This window comes from Bos mutus, chromosome 1, assembly GCF_027580195.1.
Source record: "Bos mutus isolate GX-2022 chromosome 1, NWIPB_WYAK_1.1, whole genome shotgun sequence".
Lineage (NCBI taxonomy): Eukaryota > Metazoa > Chordata > Mammalia > Artiodactyla > Bovidae > Bos > Bos mutus.
The window spans coordinates 71975187-71993156 of record NC_091617.1 but is presented as its reverse complement, the minus strand read 5'-3'; the positions used below and the strand labels follow the sequence as shown (position 1 = coordinate 71993156).

Below are 17970 nucleotides of genomic sequence, written 5' to 3'. Positions count from 1 at the left end.
TCACACTTGCCACTACGATAGAAAGTAAATGCAAAAAGTGGCCTCAGAACTTAATTTTCAATATATATATTCCTAAGAATATCTCAAAGTTGGATAGGGCGATTAGATTACACGAATGGTACCTTCTAAATTTGTGCGTCGACTTTTAGTGTTCGGGGTACAACTAGGAGATTCGGAAAAAAATGGCCGGGCATATTTGCGGTAGCAGCCACGCCTCCGGTTAATTTCGTCAGGAGGAGGAGGTGACGTGCGTGTAGAGTGTTCTGGAGCGCTAGGTGGCGTTGCTTCCTGGCGCTAATTTTCGGCCTAGTGTTGTAAGGTGTGGCTTTACTGCTGTCACGCCTGGCAACTAAACAGCTTTGTGTTTACTTGGTCTTCCTAAGCTGTGAATTGGTGAGAAGAGTTCCTGCGTGGATGGCCGTTTGGAATGGAAAGAGCTTGACAAGGTTGCAAGGAAAGCCAAAGGAATCTGACTTAAACGTGCTTTTTTTTTTTTTTTTTTTCCCAAATAGCTTTTAAAAAAGTGTTTAAAACTTCCAGCTAGAATTGTATTTAAATTTTCCTATAAATTAAAATAAAGTGAAAGCAGTGACCCCGCTCCACTCTTTGCGGCCTGACTTTTGCTCCTCACTTTATCTTTAGAGAAGTCGAATTAAAGTTATGAGGATGTTGGGGGTTTTAACTCCATTCTCATTAATCAGAACACCTCATTGTTGTGATGCTCTGAGAGCAAGCAGCATGCCCAAATCATAGCTGAAATGTATTCGGTCAGGCATCAAACCCAAGTCTCCTCAATATTTTATCAGTTCCTGGGGCGGATAAGAGGGGAGAATGAGGGTTGTTATTGTGTATTTTAGAACCCAGTTCTTCCCCAACTTTGATGTGCATGTGAACCCTCTAGGAATCTTGCTAACGTGCTGATTCTGACTGATAAGGTCTAGGGTCTGGCTGCACTGGGTTCTTCCAGGAGATGATGATGATGTTGGTCTGGCCCACAGGCCACTCTGAAGAGCAAGAGAAGTCCATTTCCTGCTGGTGCAGATGAAGATCCTGAAGAGCACTGGCTAGAAGTCAGTCACAGCAAGTCTGGGTCAGGAAGAGCTGGAACCATATCCCCCACCCATGTCTGCATTCCCTGGTAAGCCCTGCTGTGGGCTGTATCTCACTGCTGACTCTAATTGAATTGGAGTGCACTTTGGGAAACATGCTGACAAACCATGTAGTAGTCGGCAAGTCTTTGGGAAGGTGGTGCTCACAGATCAGTGAAGGAAAGCATTAGAACGTGGTTTCTTCCATCTGTCAACTTAGAGACAGCATATCTTTAAAAAACCTGAGAAATTTCCGTGGCAGTCTACCGATTAAGACTCCACCCTTCCACTGCAGGGGGCATGGGTTGGATCCCTGGTCAGGAATTAAGATCGTACATGCATTGAGGCATGACCACAATAACATACGATAAAATTGGGTTACTAAAACAAACAAACAACCCCCCCCCCAAAAAAAAACCTGAACATCAACTCAGTTTCTGGCATTCTCTTAGAGCTGAGTGGATAAAGAAAGAAAGAAAGAAAATAAATGTGCTCAGTCACGTTTGACTCTTTGCGACTCTTTGCGACCCCATGGACTGTAGCCTACCAGGCCCCTCCGTCCATGGGATTTTCCAGGCAAGAGTACTGGGGTGGGCTGCCACTTCCTTCTCCAGGGGACCTTCCTGACCCAGGGGTCGAACCCAGATCTACTGTGTTTCAGGCAGGTGCTTTACCCTCTGAGCCACCAGGGCTCAGTGGAAAAAACTAACTCATAAAGCAAGATTCAGTGAACTTTATATTCTAGTGACAATAATAATGAAAAGATGTAAACAAACCTGCCACCTAGAGCTCAGTTAGAAACTTGGGACTTCACTTTCATTTCCTCTTCCAGATTTTGTCACCTTCAGTGATTTAAGGAAAACAAACACTTTTGGTTTCTATTGTTATTCTTCTCCTAGGCGTCAAAAAATCTGGATCAAATAAAGTGATAATTTAATCAAGATAGATAGGGCATCAAAAAGACACTGACATCGTAAAATGCCAACAACTACTCTTAGCTGACAAATAAGTAAGGCATAAAAAAAATCTACTCCCCTCTGAGATATTCCTCAAATCTACCACTGACAAAGAACTAAATCTCAGCTTTCTTATCTGGTTAATGAGGATAATAATAATTCCTGTCCTGCAGAGGTAGTAAATGAGATAATGCTGCAAGATCATTGCCTAGTATTTTGTGTTCATTTTCACAACTGAAAAAAATTTTTCCCCAACAACTGGATAATGCCGGTGAGATTCCAGATGTATAATTGGTTCATACTGAAGGATTATGAGGCTAGTTCAGTGAGAGGGCAAGGAGGAAGGGGAATTGAGGATGCTGATGAGACACGATTGTGGGATCTAGATTCAGAGGAACAAAGTGAGATGGGGGTACAGGGAATGGTGATGGTGATGGTCAAGGGCGGAGAAGGTGTTGGTTGCTGCTCCTGAGTGAGGAAGTTGAAAAGATGAATCAGCCCAGCCCCTACACTCTAACTACAAAAGCCATTCCACCCACACACTTCAGGGAACAACACAACCCAGCCAAACTCCCTTCATCACTTTGTCACGACAGTGGAAATGTTTGTGTCTGGAAGACTAGTCAGATCTTCCTAATACCCCATATAGCTGAGACCTGTTGAGGCCAAGATTCCCTAAATAGCTGACTCCTGGGGAATGTTGCATTGATTTGGAGCTTGGAAGCCTCCTATTCAGTTTCCAAATAGCAATATGGGGTGTTCCTCATTCTTGATTTACTGTGATTCAACAAATGCAATTCCAAGTCCCCCAAACCTACATGCAGGAATAAACCTTGGAGTAGCTTTCTGCTCTCCAGCTTCACACTCTTGTGCCTCTGAGCTCCACCTCTCTCTGGGGATGGAGAGGGGTGAGTGGGTGGGTTTCTGTTTTGGTTTTGTTTTCACCCCTCGGCCAACAATGTGTCAGTGGCAGAAAAATTATCCCAAGGCAAGCTTGCAACCCTGCCCTCCCTCTTTCCCATTCTCTACACCAACTTCTTCCACAAGGACATTAAAGCAGTTTGCATAAGCCTGAGAGTTGTGAAAATAGAAGTCTGGCAGTCCCCACAGAGTCACTGAATCAGTAGGAAACTCCCTTCGATTATCTATGATTCTCAATTTTTCCCTGTCGAAAATGGGTGGATTCCTACACATAAGCAAGTTTCAATAGTTCAGCAGTGACTATACATGATAAATTTGAGTCACTTCAAACATTGCTTTCCTGCTTGTGCAAGTCACTGTGTGTTCAATGAAACATGTAAAAGACCTCTCGTTTTGGTGGGTAGGCAACAAGATCCTATGTGTTCTGTATTTGAACCCATGAATTTTTCCCAACTCTTGGAGTTGTATGTGGAATTTCTGGGGTTTTTTTATTCCCAGATGACTCTGCAAATTATTTTTTCCCTCACAACAGCAAATAAGAAAGGGCACTATCTGTTTTCTGAACTTTTGGCAGTAGAAATTGAGATCCAGTGAAGTTCAGTGAAGTAATACAAAATAAAGAAGGCTCCTAGTAGAATGAATAATCAGCAACTCTAAAATCTTCAGATGGAAAGTGCCAGGTTTCTTTCATTTGTTCATTAATTCATTCATTACTAGTCTCTGGGGTTCAGCAATGGACAAACTCCCTGCTCCCATGAGCTTATATTTTAGTGGTCATCAGTCCAACAGAGGGACTCATCCAAGGTTAAATAGCTCAAGTCAGTGGTGGGGTGATGAACTATACCACCAGTAACTAATCCACTAGGAGGGCCTTCTGACCATTGGGATTTCACTGTTTGTCTCTAACTGTGGTCCCTCCCCTAAATCATTTTATTAGATACATCGATAATGTTAGCAGGTACACTTGGATGGCAAGGAAATGAGAAAAAGTTGGAGGAAGTGTGAACAGAGTCAGGAGAAAGTATATAGGGCCATTTCTGTTCATCTGAAGGACTGTCATAGGGACAGGAGAGGATTGTTTTGACAAAGAAAGTGGAACTAGAACAAATAGGGAGAAACTACAGAGTTGCCATTTCAACCTGTGTGAGCCTTCTTACAATTGAAGTGGTTCAAAGATGGAATGACAGCTTTGAAAGGGAGTGAGCTCTCTGTCACTGGAGGTGTTTAAGCAAAGGCTAAATAATCAAGCATCAGGATGTTCTCAAGTAGGCTCATGCTTCAAAGTGGGTGTTGGAATAGATAATCACTAAGGTGCTCAATTAGGTAAGGTTCTTAGCTAATAGACTCCTTGCCCCTCCTGCTTATGCCACCCTTTGTTTCACTCCAATCTCTGAAATAATAGTAGCACAATGATGATCTCAGAGAAGGTGCCTAGGCTGGCAATATCAGCATGGTACCTTCACTATATAACCCAGGAAGAAGAGTACATCCTGCCCTCTTTGTCATGTAAGGGTCAAGGGCATCATGAGCCAATGATCTAGCAAATGTGCTCATTATTATTTATAAGTACTACAAGCAGCCCTGGGATTTCTTTGGAAGGAATGATGCTAAAGCTGAAACTCCAGTACTTTGGCCACCTCATGCGAAGAGTTGACTCATTGGAAAAGACTCTGATGCTGGGAGGGATTGGGGGCAGGAGGAGAAGGGGACGACAGAGGATGAGATGGCTGGATGGCATCACTGACTCGATGGACGTGGGTCTGGGTGAACTCCGGGAGTTAGTGATGGACAGGGAGGCCTGGCGTGCTGCGATTCAGGGGGTCGCAAAGAGTTGGACACGACTGAGCGACTGATCTGATCTGATCTGATCTGACAAGCACTTATTCATTGGAAGGACTGATGATGAAGCTGAAACTCCAATATTTTGGCCACCTGATGCAAAGAGCTGACTCATTAGAAAAGACCCTGATGCTGGGAAAGATTGAAGGTAGAAAGAGAAGGGGACAACAGAGGGGAAATGGTTGAATGGCATCACCAACTTGATGGACGTGAGTTTGAGCAAGCTCTAGGAGTTGGTGATAGGGAGGCCTGGCATGCTGCTGTCCATGGGATTGCAAAGAGTCAGACACGACTGAGAGACTGAACTGAACTGACTAGCACAAATGAAAATGTGGATTGAAGGCTCCAGTTTTAAAGATAACCATGCAGGCAGAGCAGTTTCTCTGTCCTCTGCCTTTTGAGGGAACAAACTTGGCATTCATCCCTTGCCTCTGGTGGTGCTGATGAGAAAGGCTCACTTGCAAGGCTCAGAGTTTCACTTCTCTTGACTGCCTTCTTATGCCTTTGCATTTCTGCCAGGCCCTTCTCCAGGTGGTAAACATTCCAAGCAAGCAGTGCTTGAAAGGCAGGGCTTCAAGGCAAGCGAAGTCAAAAAAACGTGAGAACATTTTTGGGGCCTCAGGACACAGGACGACCTCCAAAGTTTATAGACATCTAATCTGTCTATTTTCTTCTCTTACCCTTGCAATTTCCTACTATGGCCTTTGCTTTGAGTTGAATGCTGTCTTTCAAAAATAGAGATTCCAGTCTTAACCTGATATTATTTGAAAATAGGATCTTTGCAGATGTACTAAAGTGAAGACAGGGTTACATGTGATTAGAGTGGGCCCTATTGCAATGACAGATGTCCCTATAAGAAGACACAAATTTGGGCACACACAGAAAAGATACAAAACCGGGGGAGAACATCAGAGGAGGAGGAAGGCAGAGACGGGGTGATGTGTCTACAAGCCAAGGAATGCCAGGGATTGCAGAAGCTAGGAAGAGGCAAGGGAGGATGCTATCTTCTACTAGCCTCAGGAGCTAAGAGAGAAAAAAAATCTCTATTATTTTCAGCCATTCTGTTCGTGGTAATTTGTTATGGCAGACTTAGAAAGCCAACATAGCTTCTTATGATCTTAGAACCAGAGGGGAATTTGCTCAGCTCACAAGCAGGAAGGAGAGGGGCCAGGAAGAGGCAGCATCTTGCTCTGGGACCCTCAATGAGTCAGAGCTGGGACATGGGCGTCTGAGCTCTGACTCTGATCACAGCACATCCCTACTCAAAGGCCTCCAGTGACTCACCCAGCTTGCAAGATGCCTCTACCTGCTATTCAAGGTCCTCCAGACTCAGTCCCTGACCTGACTCAATGCAAAGAGCATAGCTTGGGAAAAAATATTTGCAAATGATGTGACCTACAAGGGCTTCATTTCCAAAACAGCTCATACAAACAGCTCATACAACTCAATGACAACAATAACAAAATCCAATTGAAAAAATGGGCAGAAGATCTAAGTAGACATTCCTCCAAAGAAGACATACAGATGGCCAACAAGCACATGAGAAGATGCTCAACATTGTCAATTATTAGAGAAATGCAGATCAAAACTACAATGAGATACCACCTCACATTGATTAGAATGGCCATCATCAAAGAAGCCTAAAAATAATAAATGGTGTGGAGAAAAAAGAACACTCCTGCATTGTTGGTGGGAATGTAAATTGGTGCAGCCACTATGTAAAATAGTATGGAGTTTCCTCCAAAAAACTAAAAATAGAATTGGCATATGATCTGCAATTCCACTTATGTTCAAACAAAACTATAATTCAAAAAGATACATGCAATTCTATGTTCCTTGCAGCACTATTCATAGTAGCCAAGACATGGAAACAATTAACAGATGAATGGATAAAGAAGATGTGGTACACACATTCAATGGAATACTGCTGCTGCTGCTACTGCTAAGTCACTTCAGTCGTGTCTGACTCTGTGAGACCCCATAGACGGCAGCCCGCCAGGCTCCCCCGCCCCTGGGATTCTCCAGGCAAGAACACTGGAGTGGGTTGCCATTTCCTTCTCCACTACTCAGCCATAAAAAGAATGATATAAAGTCATTTCTAGAGACATGGATGGACCTATAGATTATCATACTAAAGTCAGAAAAAGACAAATACCATATGGTATCCCTTATAGGTGGAATCTAAAATATGACACCACTCTAACTCTTTTACATCCTGCTTTCATTTAAAAAAATTGATGTAACATAAAATTATCCCTGTTAAAGGGAATAATTAAGTGGTATTTAGTATATTCAAAATGTTATGCAACCACCACCTCTGTCAAGTTTTGTAACATTTTTATCACCCCAAAGGAAACCCTGTATACCTTAAGCACTTGCTCCCCCTTCCTCCATCCCTCCAGCCCCTGGCAATGCCCAACCTGTGTTCTGTCATTAGGGTTTCACTTTAGCATAATGTTTTTGTAGATCTCCACTTTCATGGACCATGGTGATTAGAATGAGCCCATCTGGATAATTCAAGCTATTTTCCCTGGTTATTTTCAGTTGGTTAGCAACCTTAATTCCATTTACAATCTTCCTTTCCCTTTGCCATGTACTGTAACTTATTCATAGATTCTGGGGGTTAGGACGTAGGCATCTTTGGCGGGGGTGAGATTGTTGGTGGTGGTTGTGGTTATTGTTCAGTCGCTCAGTCGTGTCTGACTTTTTGCGACCCCGTGGACTGCAGCACAATAGGCTTCCCTGGTGTCCTTTGCCATCTCCTAGAACTTGTTCAAACTCATGTCCATGGAGTTAGTGATGCCATCCAGCCATCTCATCTTCTGTCATCCCCCTCTCCTCCTGCCTTCAATCTTTCCCAGCATCAGGGTCTTTTCTAATGAGTCGACTCTTTGAATCAGGTGGCCAAAGTATTGGATCAGTACTTCAGCATCAGTCCTTCCAATGAATATTCAAGACTGATTTCCTTTAGGACTGACTGGTTTGATCTCTTTGCAGTCCAAGGGACTCTCAAGAGTCTTCTCCAACACCACAGTTGAAAAGCATCAATGCTTTGTGCTCAGCCTTCTTTATGTTGGTGGTGGTGGTGATTATTCTGCCTGTTTAGGATGGTCAGAATGTGTCAAGGCACTGTCTGAACAACTGGAGGATTCTACTTATGTTTTGACTCCAGGAGCAGAGCACAGAGACGGTGGTAGTAATCCAGGGAAGGAGTGGATACAGTGCACAGAAATTGTGAACCTGATGCTCATCCAGAAGGTCTTGGATGAGGAGGAGGGCAAGGATAAGAGGTTAGGAAGGGGTTGATAGTGGGAAAAATGAAGTGGGGTAGGGCAGAGCTCCCTGCACTTTAGTATCTGTTCAATCACGAGAAGTTGAAGCACACATATTGCCAACCTCTAACACCAGATATCTGGTTTATGGGTGGGATCCAGGAATTTCCCCACAGAATTCTGATACAGCCAGGGGGTGAGTCTGCTCTGTGAGGAATGCTGATGTGATAGGAGTCAGGAATGAAGAGGGCTGGAAGAATAAGAGGCTGTAATCTCACAGTAAGATTTTGAAGTTGGAGAGTCCTTGAACCCACTGGAGTCATTCCCACCTTGGTGACTTCACACTGGCTGTGAACTCTGCCTAGCACAAAGCTGTCCAAATGCATAGTTTTAAATGTCCAGCAGCCACATTAAAGAAGTAAAGGGAAATGGGAAAAATTAATTTTAACAGCATATCCTACTAACTCAATGTAGCCAAAACATTATCATTTAATATATAATTACTATAAAATCATTGAATATTTTACATTCCTATCTAGGTCCTTAAAATATTGAATGTATTTCATGTTTGCATCACATTTCAATTTGGACCCAGCACTTTTCAGGTGCTCATTAGCAGCATTTGGCCCATGACTACCATTTTGGCCATCACAGGTTGGAATGCTCTCCCTCCATTTCTTTGTCTGGCTGGCTTCATCCCATCCAGGTCTCTGCCCAGAGAGGCCTTACCTGGCTATGCAGTCCAAACCAGCTACTTCCTCCTCCTGACATTGCTTTCTTTTCTTCAGAGACTCTTCACTAACTGATATTTTCTCAGGTGTTTGTTTGCTTGTTATCTGCCTCGCCACAGGATATAAATCCCATGAGGGCAAAGACCTGTCTGTCTGCTTTGGTGCAGTATCCCCAGCAATGACATCACATCTACAGTGGACTCTCGACAAATATGTGTTGAATGACTTTGAAGATCCCAGGTATGTCATTTGTCATGGCTGAAGCCAATGTTCATTCAGTGGGATGTAGGGGGAGGGGGACCAAGCAGGAAGAGCATTATTCGAGAAATAAGGTGGGAGAAAGCCAGCCCCAAAGCTTCGTGCAAGCTAAAAGGCTTACGCTTCGAATTTATGTTAGAGGCTGGGTTTCTTTCCGGCTGTGACTTGGCTGTGTGTTGGTTCTGCTGCTGGCTTATCTGGTTCTGTGAGAAAACGTTTCACCAAGTGTCACTCTTGCCTGGCACCAGTAGATGGGGCAGTGTCATAAAAAACAGTCTGTGGTCCGTGCAGTTTCTAGCCATGCAGTTTCGGTCAGCCCTTGCCAGCTGACTTTGCTGAGGTCTATTCTGGAACTGTTCTACATCTCAGGTCTACATGGTGTGTGTCTTACACATCGGAGTGCTCATATTTGCCTAAATCTTCTGTGTCCTCCCAGGTTGAAAATAAGCTTACTAAGAAGATAGCCCAGGAGCAGCTCTGTGAGCCTGTGCATCTGGGACATTGGGTCTGCTAGAAAGCCTGGCCCGCCAGTGGAGTCCTCCCTGCTGCTGTGCACCACTGTTTTCTCTGCCACTGCATGAAGCCCAAGGAGGTGCCTCTCGTGGAGGTTGAGACAAGCCCTAGCTCCCATCACCAGCGCCTCCACTTCCTCCCTAAACCCTTCTGATCCTTGGTTGTTCTTCACTGTTGTTCAGTCACTAAGTCGTGTCCGACTCTGCGACTCCACGGACTATAGCATGCCAGGCTCCTCTGTCCTTCACTGTCTCCCGGAGTTTGCTCAAATTCACGTCCATTCAGTCGGTTGGTGATGCTATCTAATCATCTCATCCTCTTGCCGCCCCCTTCTCCTTTTGCCTTCCATCTTTCCCAGCATCAGGGTCTTTTCCAATGAGTTGGCTTTTTGCATCAGGTGGCCAAAGTATTGGAACCTATCAGCTTCAGCATCAATCCTTCATTAGAATATTCAGGGTTGATTTCCTTCAGGATTGACTGGTTTGATCCCCTTGCAATCCAAGGGACTCTCAAGAGTCTTCTCCAGCACCACAATTTGAAAGCATCAATTCTTCAGCACTCAGCTTTCTTTATGGTCCAATTCTCACATCAGTACATGACTACTGGAAAAACCATAGCTTTAACTATATGGACCTTTGTCAGCAAAGTGATGTCTCTGTTTTTTAATGTGCTGTCTAGGTTTGCTATAGCTTTCCTTCCAATGAGCAAGTGTCTTTTAATTTTCATGGTTGAAGTCACCATCCACAGTGATTTTTGAGCCCAAGAAAATAAAATCTGTCACTGCTTCCACTTTTTCCCCTTCTATTTGCTATGAAGTGATGGGACTGGATGCCATGATCTTAGTTTTTGAACGCTGAGTTTTAAGGCAGCTTTTTCACTCTCCTCTTTCACGATCTTCAAGAGGCTCTTTAGTTCCTCTCTGCTTTCTGCCATCAATGTGGTATCATCTGCATATCTGAAGATGATATTTCTCCTGGCAATCTTGATTCCAGCTTGTGCTTCATCCAACCTGGCATTTCGCATGATGTACTCTGCATATACATTAAATAAGCAGGGTGACAATACACAGCCTTGTTGTAATCCTTGAACCTCTGAGTAATTTGGAAATGTTAACTGCTTGAACATGATGTCTGCTTTTGTAGAGTCTAGACTTTGAAATATGGCCTAGCTAAAGGTCACTTGCTGCTGCTGCTGCTAAGTCGCTTCAGTCATGTCCAACTCTGTGCGACCCCAGAGATGGCAGCCCACCAGGCTCCCCTGTCCCTGGGATTCTCCAGGCAAGAACACTGGAGTGGGTTGCCATTTCCTTCTCCAATGCATGTAAGTGAAAAGTGAAAGTAAAGTCGCTCAGTCGTGTCCGACTCTAGCGACCCCATGGACTGCAGCCCACCAGGCTCCTCCGTCCATGGGATTCTCCAGGCAAAAGTGCTGGAGTGGCGTGCCATTGCCTTCTCCGAAAGGTCACTTAGCACAAGTTAATTTGGTGTGGTTTTTATAGGATTTTTTTTTTGTTTGGACTACTTACTCTCTCTACTTCATTGCCACTATAAGATATTCCTGAAATGCAAGCAGAAGAGGAATTAACCTTGGTTTAAGTGGCTTTTTACAGTCCTAACCAGCTCCTTCCAACACCTTGCCTCCATTAACCTATCAGGGCAGTTGAAGGGTAAGTCATTATAGCACTGTTCTAATCACATTCTGGGCCCAGCCAGCCATGAAAAGGCCATTCCTTCTCTAAGAGACTAGGAGAGCCCAGAAAGCACGATCAGCATAATTCCTTGTTTGATCAGGAAATTTTCCTCTTTCACTTAAAAAAACTATTTATTTTATTTTGGCTGCCCTGGGTCTTTGCTGCTGGATGCAGGCTTTCTCTAGTTGCGGAGAGCAGGGGCTATTCTGTGGTTGCAGTGTGATCTTCTCATTGCTGGGGCTTCTCTTGTTGCAGAGCACAGGCTGAAGGGCATGTGGGCCTAATTAGTTGTGGCACATGGGCTTAGTTGTCCCATGGCGTGTAGAATCCTCCTAGACAAGGGATCAAACCCATGTCCCCTGCATTGGCAGGTGGATTCTTAACCACTGAACCATCAGGAAAGTTATCCTGTTTCATTGTTATTAAATGCCATCCTAAACTGCACACGTGCATGCATTATTATGTTCTATGTTTGCTATATCTGGAAAGCCCTTTAACTCTTTCCGGCTTGGTGACGTCTTGTTCATTTTAAACATAACCACCTCTGTGGAACCTTCTTTGATTTTCCTAGTCACAAAGAATCTTTTCTTCTCCAGCTTCTCAGAGTACTCTGGGATCTTCGCAGGCCATTTGATCCACTCTGTCTTCTTGTTTACATGCATGTTTCATTCATTCATTCAACAATTAAGTGGTGCCAGGCATTGTGCAGACAGGGTGCTCTCATAGAATTTATGTTCCAGCAGAAGCCCAGAGTTGGGTGAACTTTATATCCTTCACTGGACTGGGAGTTTCTTGGAGACAGGAATTAGGTCTGTCGACTCCCAGTTCAGGGCCTGGTTCCAAAAGGTACTCAGGAAAGTTAAACTGAAATTCAGTACCAATGACTCTAGAAAATTGAGTCATGGCTCAGCTGGTAAAGAATCTGCCTGCAATGGGGGAGACCTGGGTTCGATCCCTGGGTTGGGAAGATCCCTGGAGAAGGAAAAGGCTACCAACTCCAGTATTCTGGCCTGGAGAATTCCATGGACATACAGTCCATGGGGTTGCAAAGAGCCGGACACGACTGAGTGAATTTCACTTACTTTCAAAGAAAGGTTAAAAGTTAGCAAAAATAGAGGGCCAGAGAATCTCCAGGAGGGGTTACGGTTGTGCTGAGATCAGGACCTGGCATGGAAGCCAGAGACACCCAGATCCCCAGAAGCCTGGGCCTGGAGAGTGGGAGGGTCTACTGTCCTCCTGTGGGATGAGCTTGGGTGTTCCATGCAGGGTTATCAGGACACTTATTACACATTTCAGCTACAAGTGGTTTTGCTTTGAGTGAGCAGACCATAGAGGAAAGCTGGTTGTTTCAAGGGCCCAGAAATGAGTTACTAACCAAGGGTCAGGCCAGCCAGATGATTAAAGTGACAGTGTCAAGCTGGCACAAGAGAAGAGAATGATTAATGCTAAGCATTCTCATGGAGGGTGGGTGGGCATTATTTGAAACAAAAGTCATTTGAATTTTTACTAGGAATTTTCATCCATAATGTGATAGTAATGTAATAAAACTAAATGCCTGGCCTGCCAAAGTAAACTGAGTTCTTAACCACACACAAGGATTATTTAGAAACTGTATATATCTCAGAAAAGTGCTCTCCCGCTTAGGCCCTGACAGAAGGCAGGGCCACTGCTAGGGGTTAGGAGCTTATTTATCAAATACACACTGTAGTGTTCACTCCAACCATCTTATTACCACTCATCTCTCTTTTCATTATCTGCTCTTTACATGTGGAGAAGGGGCTCCAAGAGAGTGAAAGATGTTTTCTTTGCCCTTCTTTATTTTCTTTGCCAGAATAAAATTCTGGGGAAAAAAATAGCACCCAGTCATTCTCAGAAAGCTGTCACACACAGAAAGAAATACTATTTCCCCAACCTTTTTGCACATTATAGTCTAAATCCCACCTTCCACCGCCTCCCCCAGAAGTTTCGATGGAGACATACATTTATTCAGTGAGTTGCAATTCAGCCTGGGGGTGGAGTGTCAGAATTCAAGTTGCTTTTCCTGCGGGGTAACCCCAGGTCTTGGAGATTTCTGTAGATATAGGGGATATTGGTAAATTTGGGATGAAATTGCCAGACTGGATCGGTCTCCCTTTCCCCCCAACCAATGGCTGCAACCAGATCCCTTTAAGAGATCGGCAAACCGCCGGGCGTCCAAGCCTGAAACAGATCCTTGTCTCTGCTCCTCCCCTGTCCCCGTGCAGCGAATGGTTCGTGCCGGCCTATATTTACCCGAGATCTTCCTCTCGGACTGCAAGGATGTGAGGCTGGCGAGGCAGCTACCGCTCGTAGCACCGGAGAGGGCGCGCTGCAAAGGCTGGCAGCCGAGCCAGGGGATCCCGGGAGCCGAGTCAGACACCCTCCGGAGAAAAGAAATGAGGTAGCGACCGTCCCGGGAGCCGACCATGCGCACGCCTGGCCCTCGGAGCCCCGCGCTGCCCCCGCCGAGCCAGCCCTAACAGTGAGCCGCGGAGCCCGAGTCCCCGGCGTCCTGCCTGTGGGAAGATGCAGTGAGCCACTGGGGGATTGCTGCGCGGGGCCCGCCGCGGCCATCCGACCCACCATCGGAGCGCACTTGGGGCAAGCAACTGCTTCTGGGACCCGCTCAACCGAGGGGCTCTCTGCCTCCAGGACCCCTTGGAGGTGGGGAGTACCGACCCCTGGGTACACTCGCGGTTGAGTTTCCGCGGTTTCTGGCCCTAGCGACTGTGTGTGTGAGTGTGAGAGGGGGGGCTCTTTTCACCTTCGCCGAGGAGTTCCTGCGTATTCTCGCACCATCCCGGCTGCTTTTGCTGGGGGCTTCCTCATTTATTTGCATCTCTTTTTTTCTAAAGACGTTTTCCGCCCCACTCTTGTGCTGTCTTTCTCTCATTTTGCCTGCCTAAGACTCTTTGCCCTGATCCTGCTCAGGCTGGGATAAATCTGTGTGCTCCTTCCCTCCTCCCCCTTGCAGTTAAATCTTAAAAAAAAAAAAAAATTCGACCCCTACCTCTTGTGCTGGGTTCTCGAGCCTTATACACCCCTATTCCCCCGCCCCCACTCCGGAGTGGGCCACTCCCAGCAGAGTTTTATTTTTCGGTCTTGCCCGGGCCGAGCCCGGCCGGGGCGGGTGGCTCAGCCGGGCTCTCAACCGGCGCTCCGCCGCCGCCGCCCAGCTGCGCGGGGGCGCCCTCCGGAGATGCTGCCGTGGAAGAAGCACAAGTTCGAGCTGCTGGCCGAGGCGCCGCCACGGCAGGCGTCTAAGCCCAAGGGCTACGCGGTGAGCCTGCACTACTCGGCGCTCAGCTCTCTAGCGAGGGCGTGCCCCGAAGGCGCGCTCAGCCGGGTGGGCAGCATGTTTCGCTCCAAGCGCAAAAAACTGCACATCACCAGCGAGGATCCCACTTATACTGTGCTCTACCTGGGCAATGCCACCACCATCCAGGCGCGCGGCGACGGCTGCACCGACCTAGCGGTGGGCAAGATCTGGAGCAAGAGTGAGGCGGGCCGTCAGGGCACCAAGATGAAGCTGACTGTGAGTGCGCAGGGTATCCGCATGGTGCACGCCGAGGAGCGCGCGCTGCGGCGCCCTGGCCACCTGTACCTGCTGCACCGCGTTACCTACTGTGTGGCAGACGCGCGACTGCCCAAGGTCTTCGCCTGGGTGTACCGGCACGAGCTCAAGCACAAGGCGGTCATGCTGCGCTGTCACGCGGTACTCGTGTCTAAGCCCGAGAAGGCGCAGGCCATGGCCCTGCTGCTCTACCAGACGTCGGCCAACGCTCTGGCGGAATTTAAACGGCTCAAGCGGCGGGACGACGCGCGTCACCAGCAGCAGGAGCTGGTTGGCGCTCACACCATCCCGCTAGTGCCGCTGCGCAAGCTGCTCCTGCACGGACCCTGCTGCTACAAACCGCCGGTGGAGCGCAGCCGAAGTGCGCCCAAGCTCGGCTCCATCACCGAGGACCTGCTCGGCGAACAGCAGGAGCAGGAGCTGCAGGAGGAAGAGGAAGAGGAGCACGCGGAGGGTTGCCCCGAGGAGGAGGAGGACCGAGCCGGAGAAGGAGAGCCGGCAGAGCCAGAGGCCGAAGCGAAGCGGGCGCTGGTGGTGGCCATGCACTTCGAATGCGGGGACTTGCTGGACACACTGGAGAGTGGCCACGAGGAGGCGCTGGGGGGCGGCGGGGTCTCGCCGGGCCCTGAGGCTGGGTCGTCGCCTCTGCTGCTGGGCAGCACCTCCGACATGAGGGCCGAGCTTTCGCAGCTTATTAACGACCTGGGCGAGCTCAGTTTTGGCAACGACGTGCGCAGCCTGCAGGCGGACTTGCGGGTGACGCGCCTGCTGTCGGGCGAGAGCACGGGTAGCGAGAGCTCCATCGAAGGAGGGGGCCCGGATGCCAACACTGCCACCGCCGGGGACCCATCCGGCCCCGCGGACTGCGCCAGCCCAGACGAGCCCCACTCGGGCTGAGCTCCCAGCAATGTCCTGTGCGCGCCCTTGGCGCCCGATCGTGATCCCCACGCGCCTCTCCACCACTTCCTTACCTCCCGACCTGCCCCAGGAAAGGGGAGATGGGACACTTGAGGCTCAGACCCGCCCCCTCTACACCCATACATATGGCTGTGTTTGAAGCGGGGCTCAGATTGCAAGTGGAGATACGGGGGAGGGGAAACCATACAAGGAAGGGGAAAGAGGTCGCCATTTGGGGTCTGGGGAAGGGAAAGGCCGCTGGTGTTAGCAAAGCCCGGCGGGCTACAAGTGCCTGCCGGCCAGTTTCCTGTTTGTGGGGCAGCTGGGGCCTGAGGAGGAGGGGTTAACTTCCTCCCCCACCGGTCATCTGGGAGGGCCTAGTGTTGTCATTGACATGGCACTTTTTGTTTTTTTGTAATTGCTTTCACAGTGTTTGAGGCTTTAATGCCACCTCCTTGGACCCAGTCTTTTTGGTGCAAGAGCTTGGGTTGTTTACCTCAGACTCAGACCCTTGAAATTCTGCCAAATTCCTCAAATAACTAGTGGGGAAGGGAGAGGGGGAGAAAGAAAGTCGCATTTTGTTTACAGTTATTGACATCTAATACCTAGAAAAAGTTTTCCTTAAGAAACACACACCTTGCTCCTGCTCAAAAGATCTCACTCCGTGATACTGTGTAAAATATTTTTGCACTGTTGTGAAGTATTTTTGACATCTTTTTGGTTTTCTTGTACATAACTGTGTTCTCAGAGTCCAATGTTTATATCTTTTGCTGTGCAAAAGGGACATGTAAAATGTTGTTCAGTTGTATATACAGAAATGTGTATAAAACATTTTGTTATTTTTTAAGAGTAGCACTGCTCTGGTTCTGTTTGCACGCCAGTGGGGAAGAGAATAAAGAGGAAAATTGAACAGAACAGGTGAGCATCCAAAACTGCTTCAGAAAATGCTTGGCCATGGGGGTGGGCGGGAAAGGGTGTGACCATGACTGCGATAGGGTTGGGAGGCTAGTCTTTGTCCTTCGAAGGACTTGGAGGTGATTGAGAAGGGGGAACTCGCTTTATGTGTAGTCTGGGGCCTTTCCTGTCCTCTGAAACTCTGGGTACTGCAGCTGGGCCCGGATTCTTCACTTATTCAGTTCTATAAGCATCAGCTGTTTCTTTTTTTTTATTTTTAAACTTTACATAATTGTATTAGTTTTGCCAAATATCAAAATGAATCCGCCACAGGTATAAATGTGTTCCCCATCCTGAACCCTCCTCCCTCCTCCCTCCCCATACCATCCCTCTGGTGCTCTAGCCCCAAACATCCAGTATCGTGCATCGAACCTGGACTGACATCTCATGTATGAAACGAGATGCATCAGCTGTTTCTGATCTCTTTGAGGCAATTCTTGGAGATGCCGGGTGAGTTCTGTTCCTCACTGCCAGACCTGTGAGGTGATTTAGGGAGGGGTAACTTTCAAGGTCTTCTAGGGTTTTACCAGCTCCTGTGGTTCACCTTTTCCTTCCCAAACAGCTCAAGGAGCTGTAAAGATGAGAATTAGAGAATGAATGGAAGTCCCTATGAGGTTCTCTAAGGAATGGGAGCATCTCTGTTTTTCCTGAGAGGAAAAGCAAGGAGAAAGGAAAGTTAAATTCTAGTCATGGCTTGAATGAGTCACAGTGCAGGTGGGGCGGGGTGGGGAGCAGGTGGAAAAGCCCATTTTCTTTCCTTCTACAACCCAGCCTGACCCAGTGGGAGAGTGGTTTGGAGGTCAGGGCGGAGAAGGACTGCTAGAGCTTGGTCTGTGTGTGTGTCTTAGCGTTTTCATGCTTGCTCTGTGTTTATTTCTGTTGTAAACTCCAAACAGATGTCTCTAGTTTGGCTGCACCCGATCAGCTGGAAGCTGTAATAAGATGCTGCCAAAACTGTGCCTTCTGCAAATTATTTTTTTCCCTTTGCCCCTGTGGGCCCTTTTTTCCTATGTTGCAGAAATTGATTGCTCTCTTGGCCTTCCCTGCTGTCCTGAGGCCCTTGGTTTTGTTTTCATTGTAAATTTGTTCTGAGCAGATAGACCCAGTGATCTTGAGTCTAGAATTCACTGAAACCATAAAGGAAGGAGGGGTGGGAGGTTGGGGAGAAGAGATTTTCTTCCTAATTAACAGAAGTTAATTGGTGATCCTTATTAGAAAAGCAAGTGTGGGTGGGAATTTGAAAAATATTCAGAGTCACT

At 47.2% G+C, this 17970-nt stretch overlaps 1 protein-coding gene across 1 annotated transcript; it reads left to right on the top strand.

Moving 5' to 3' along the window:
* The first annotated feature begins 13552 nt into the window (after positions 1 to 13552).
* On the top strand, positions 13553 to 16672 carry FAM43A (family with sequence similarity 43 member A). The gene has a single exon (XM_005903396.3). The coding sequence runs from the start codon at positions 14486 to 14488 to the stop codon at positions 15755 to 15757; it is 1272 nt and encodes a 423-aa protein (XP_005903458.1). The 5' UTR covers positions 13553 to 14485; the 3' UTR covers positions 15758 to 16672.
* The last annotated feature ends 1298 nt before the right edge of the window (positions 16673 to 17970 follow it).

Coding starts and splice junctions, on each gene's coding strand:
- FAM43A (XM_005903396.3), top strand. CDS start 14,486: ATGCTGCCGTGGAAGAAGCACAAGTTCGAGCTGCTGGCCGAGGCGCCG.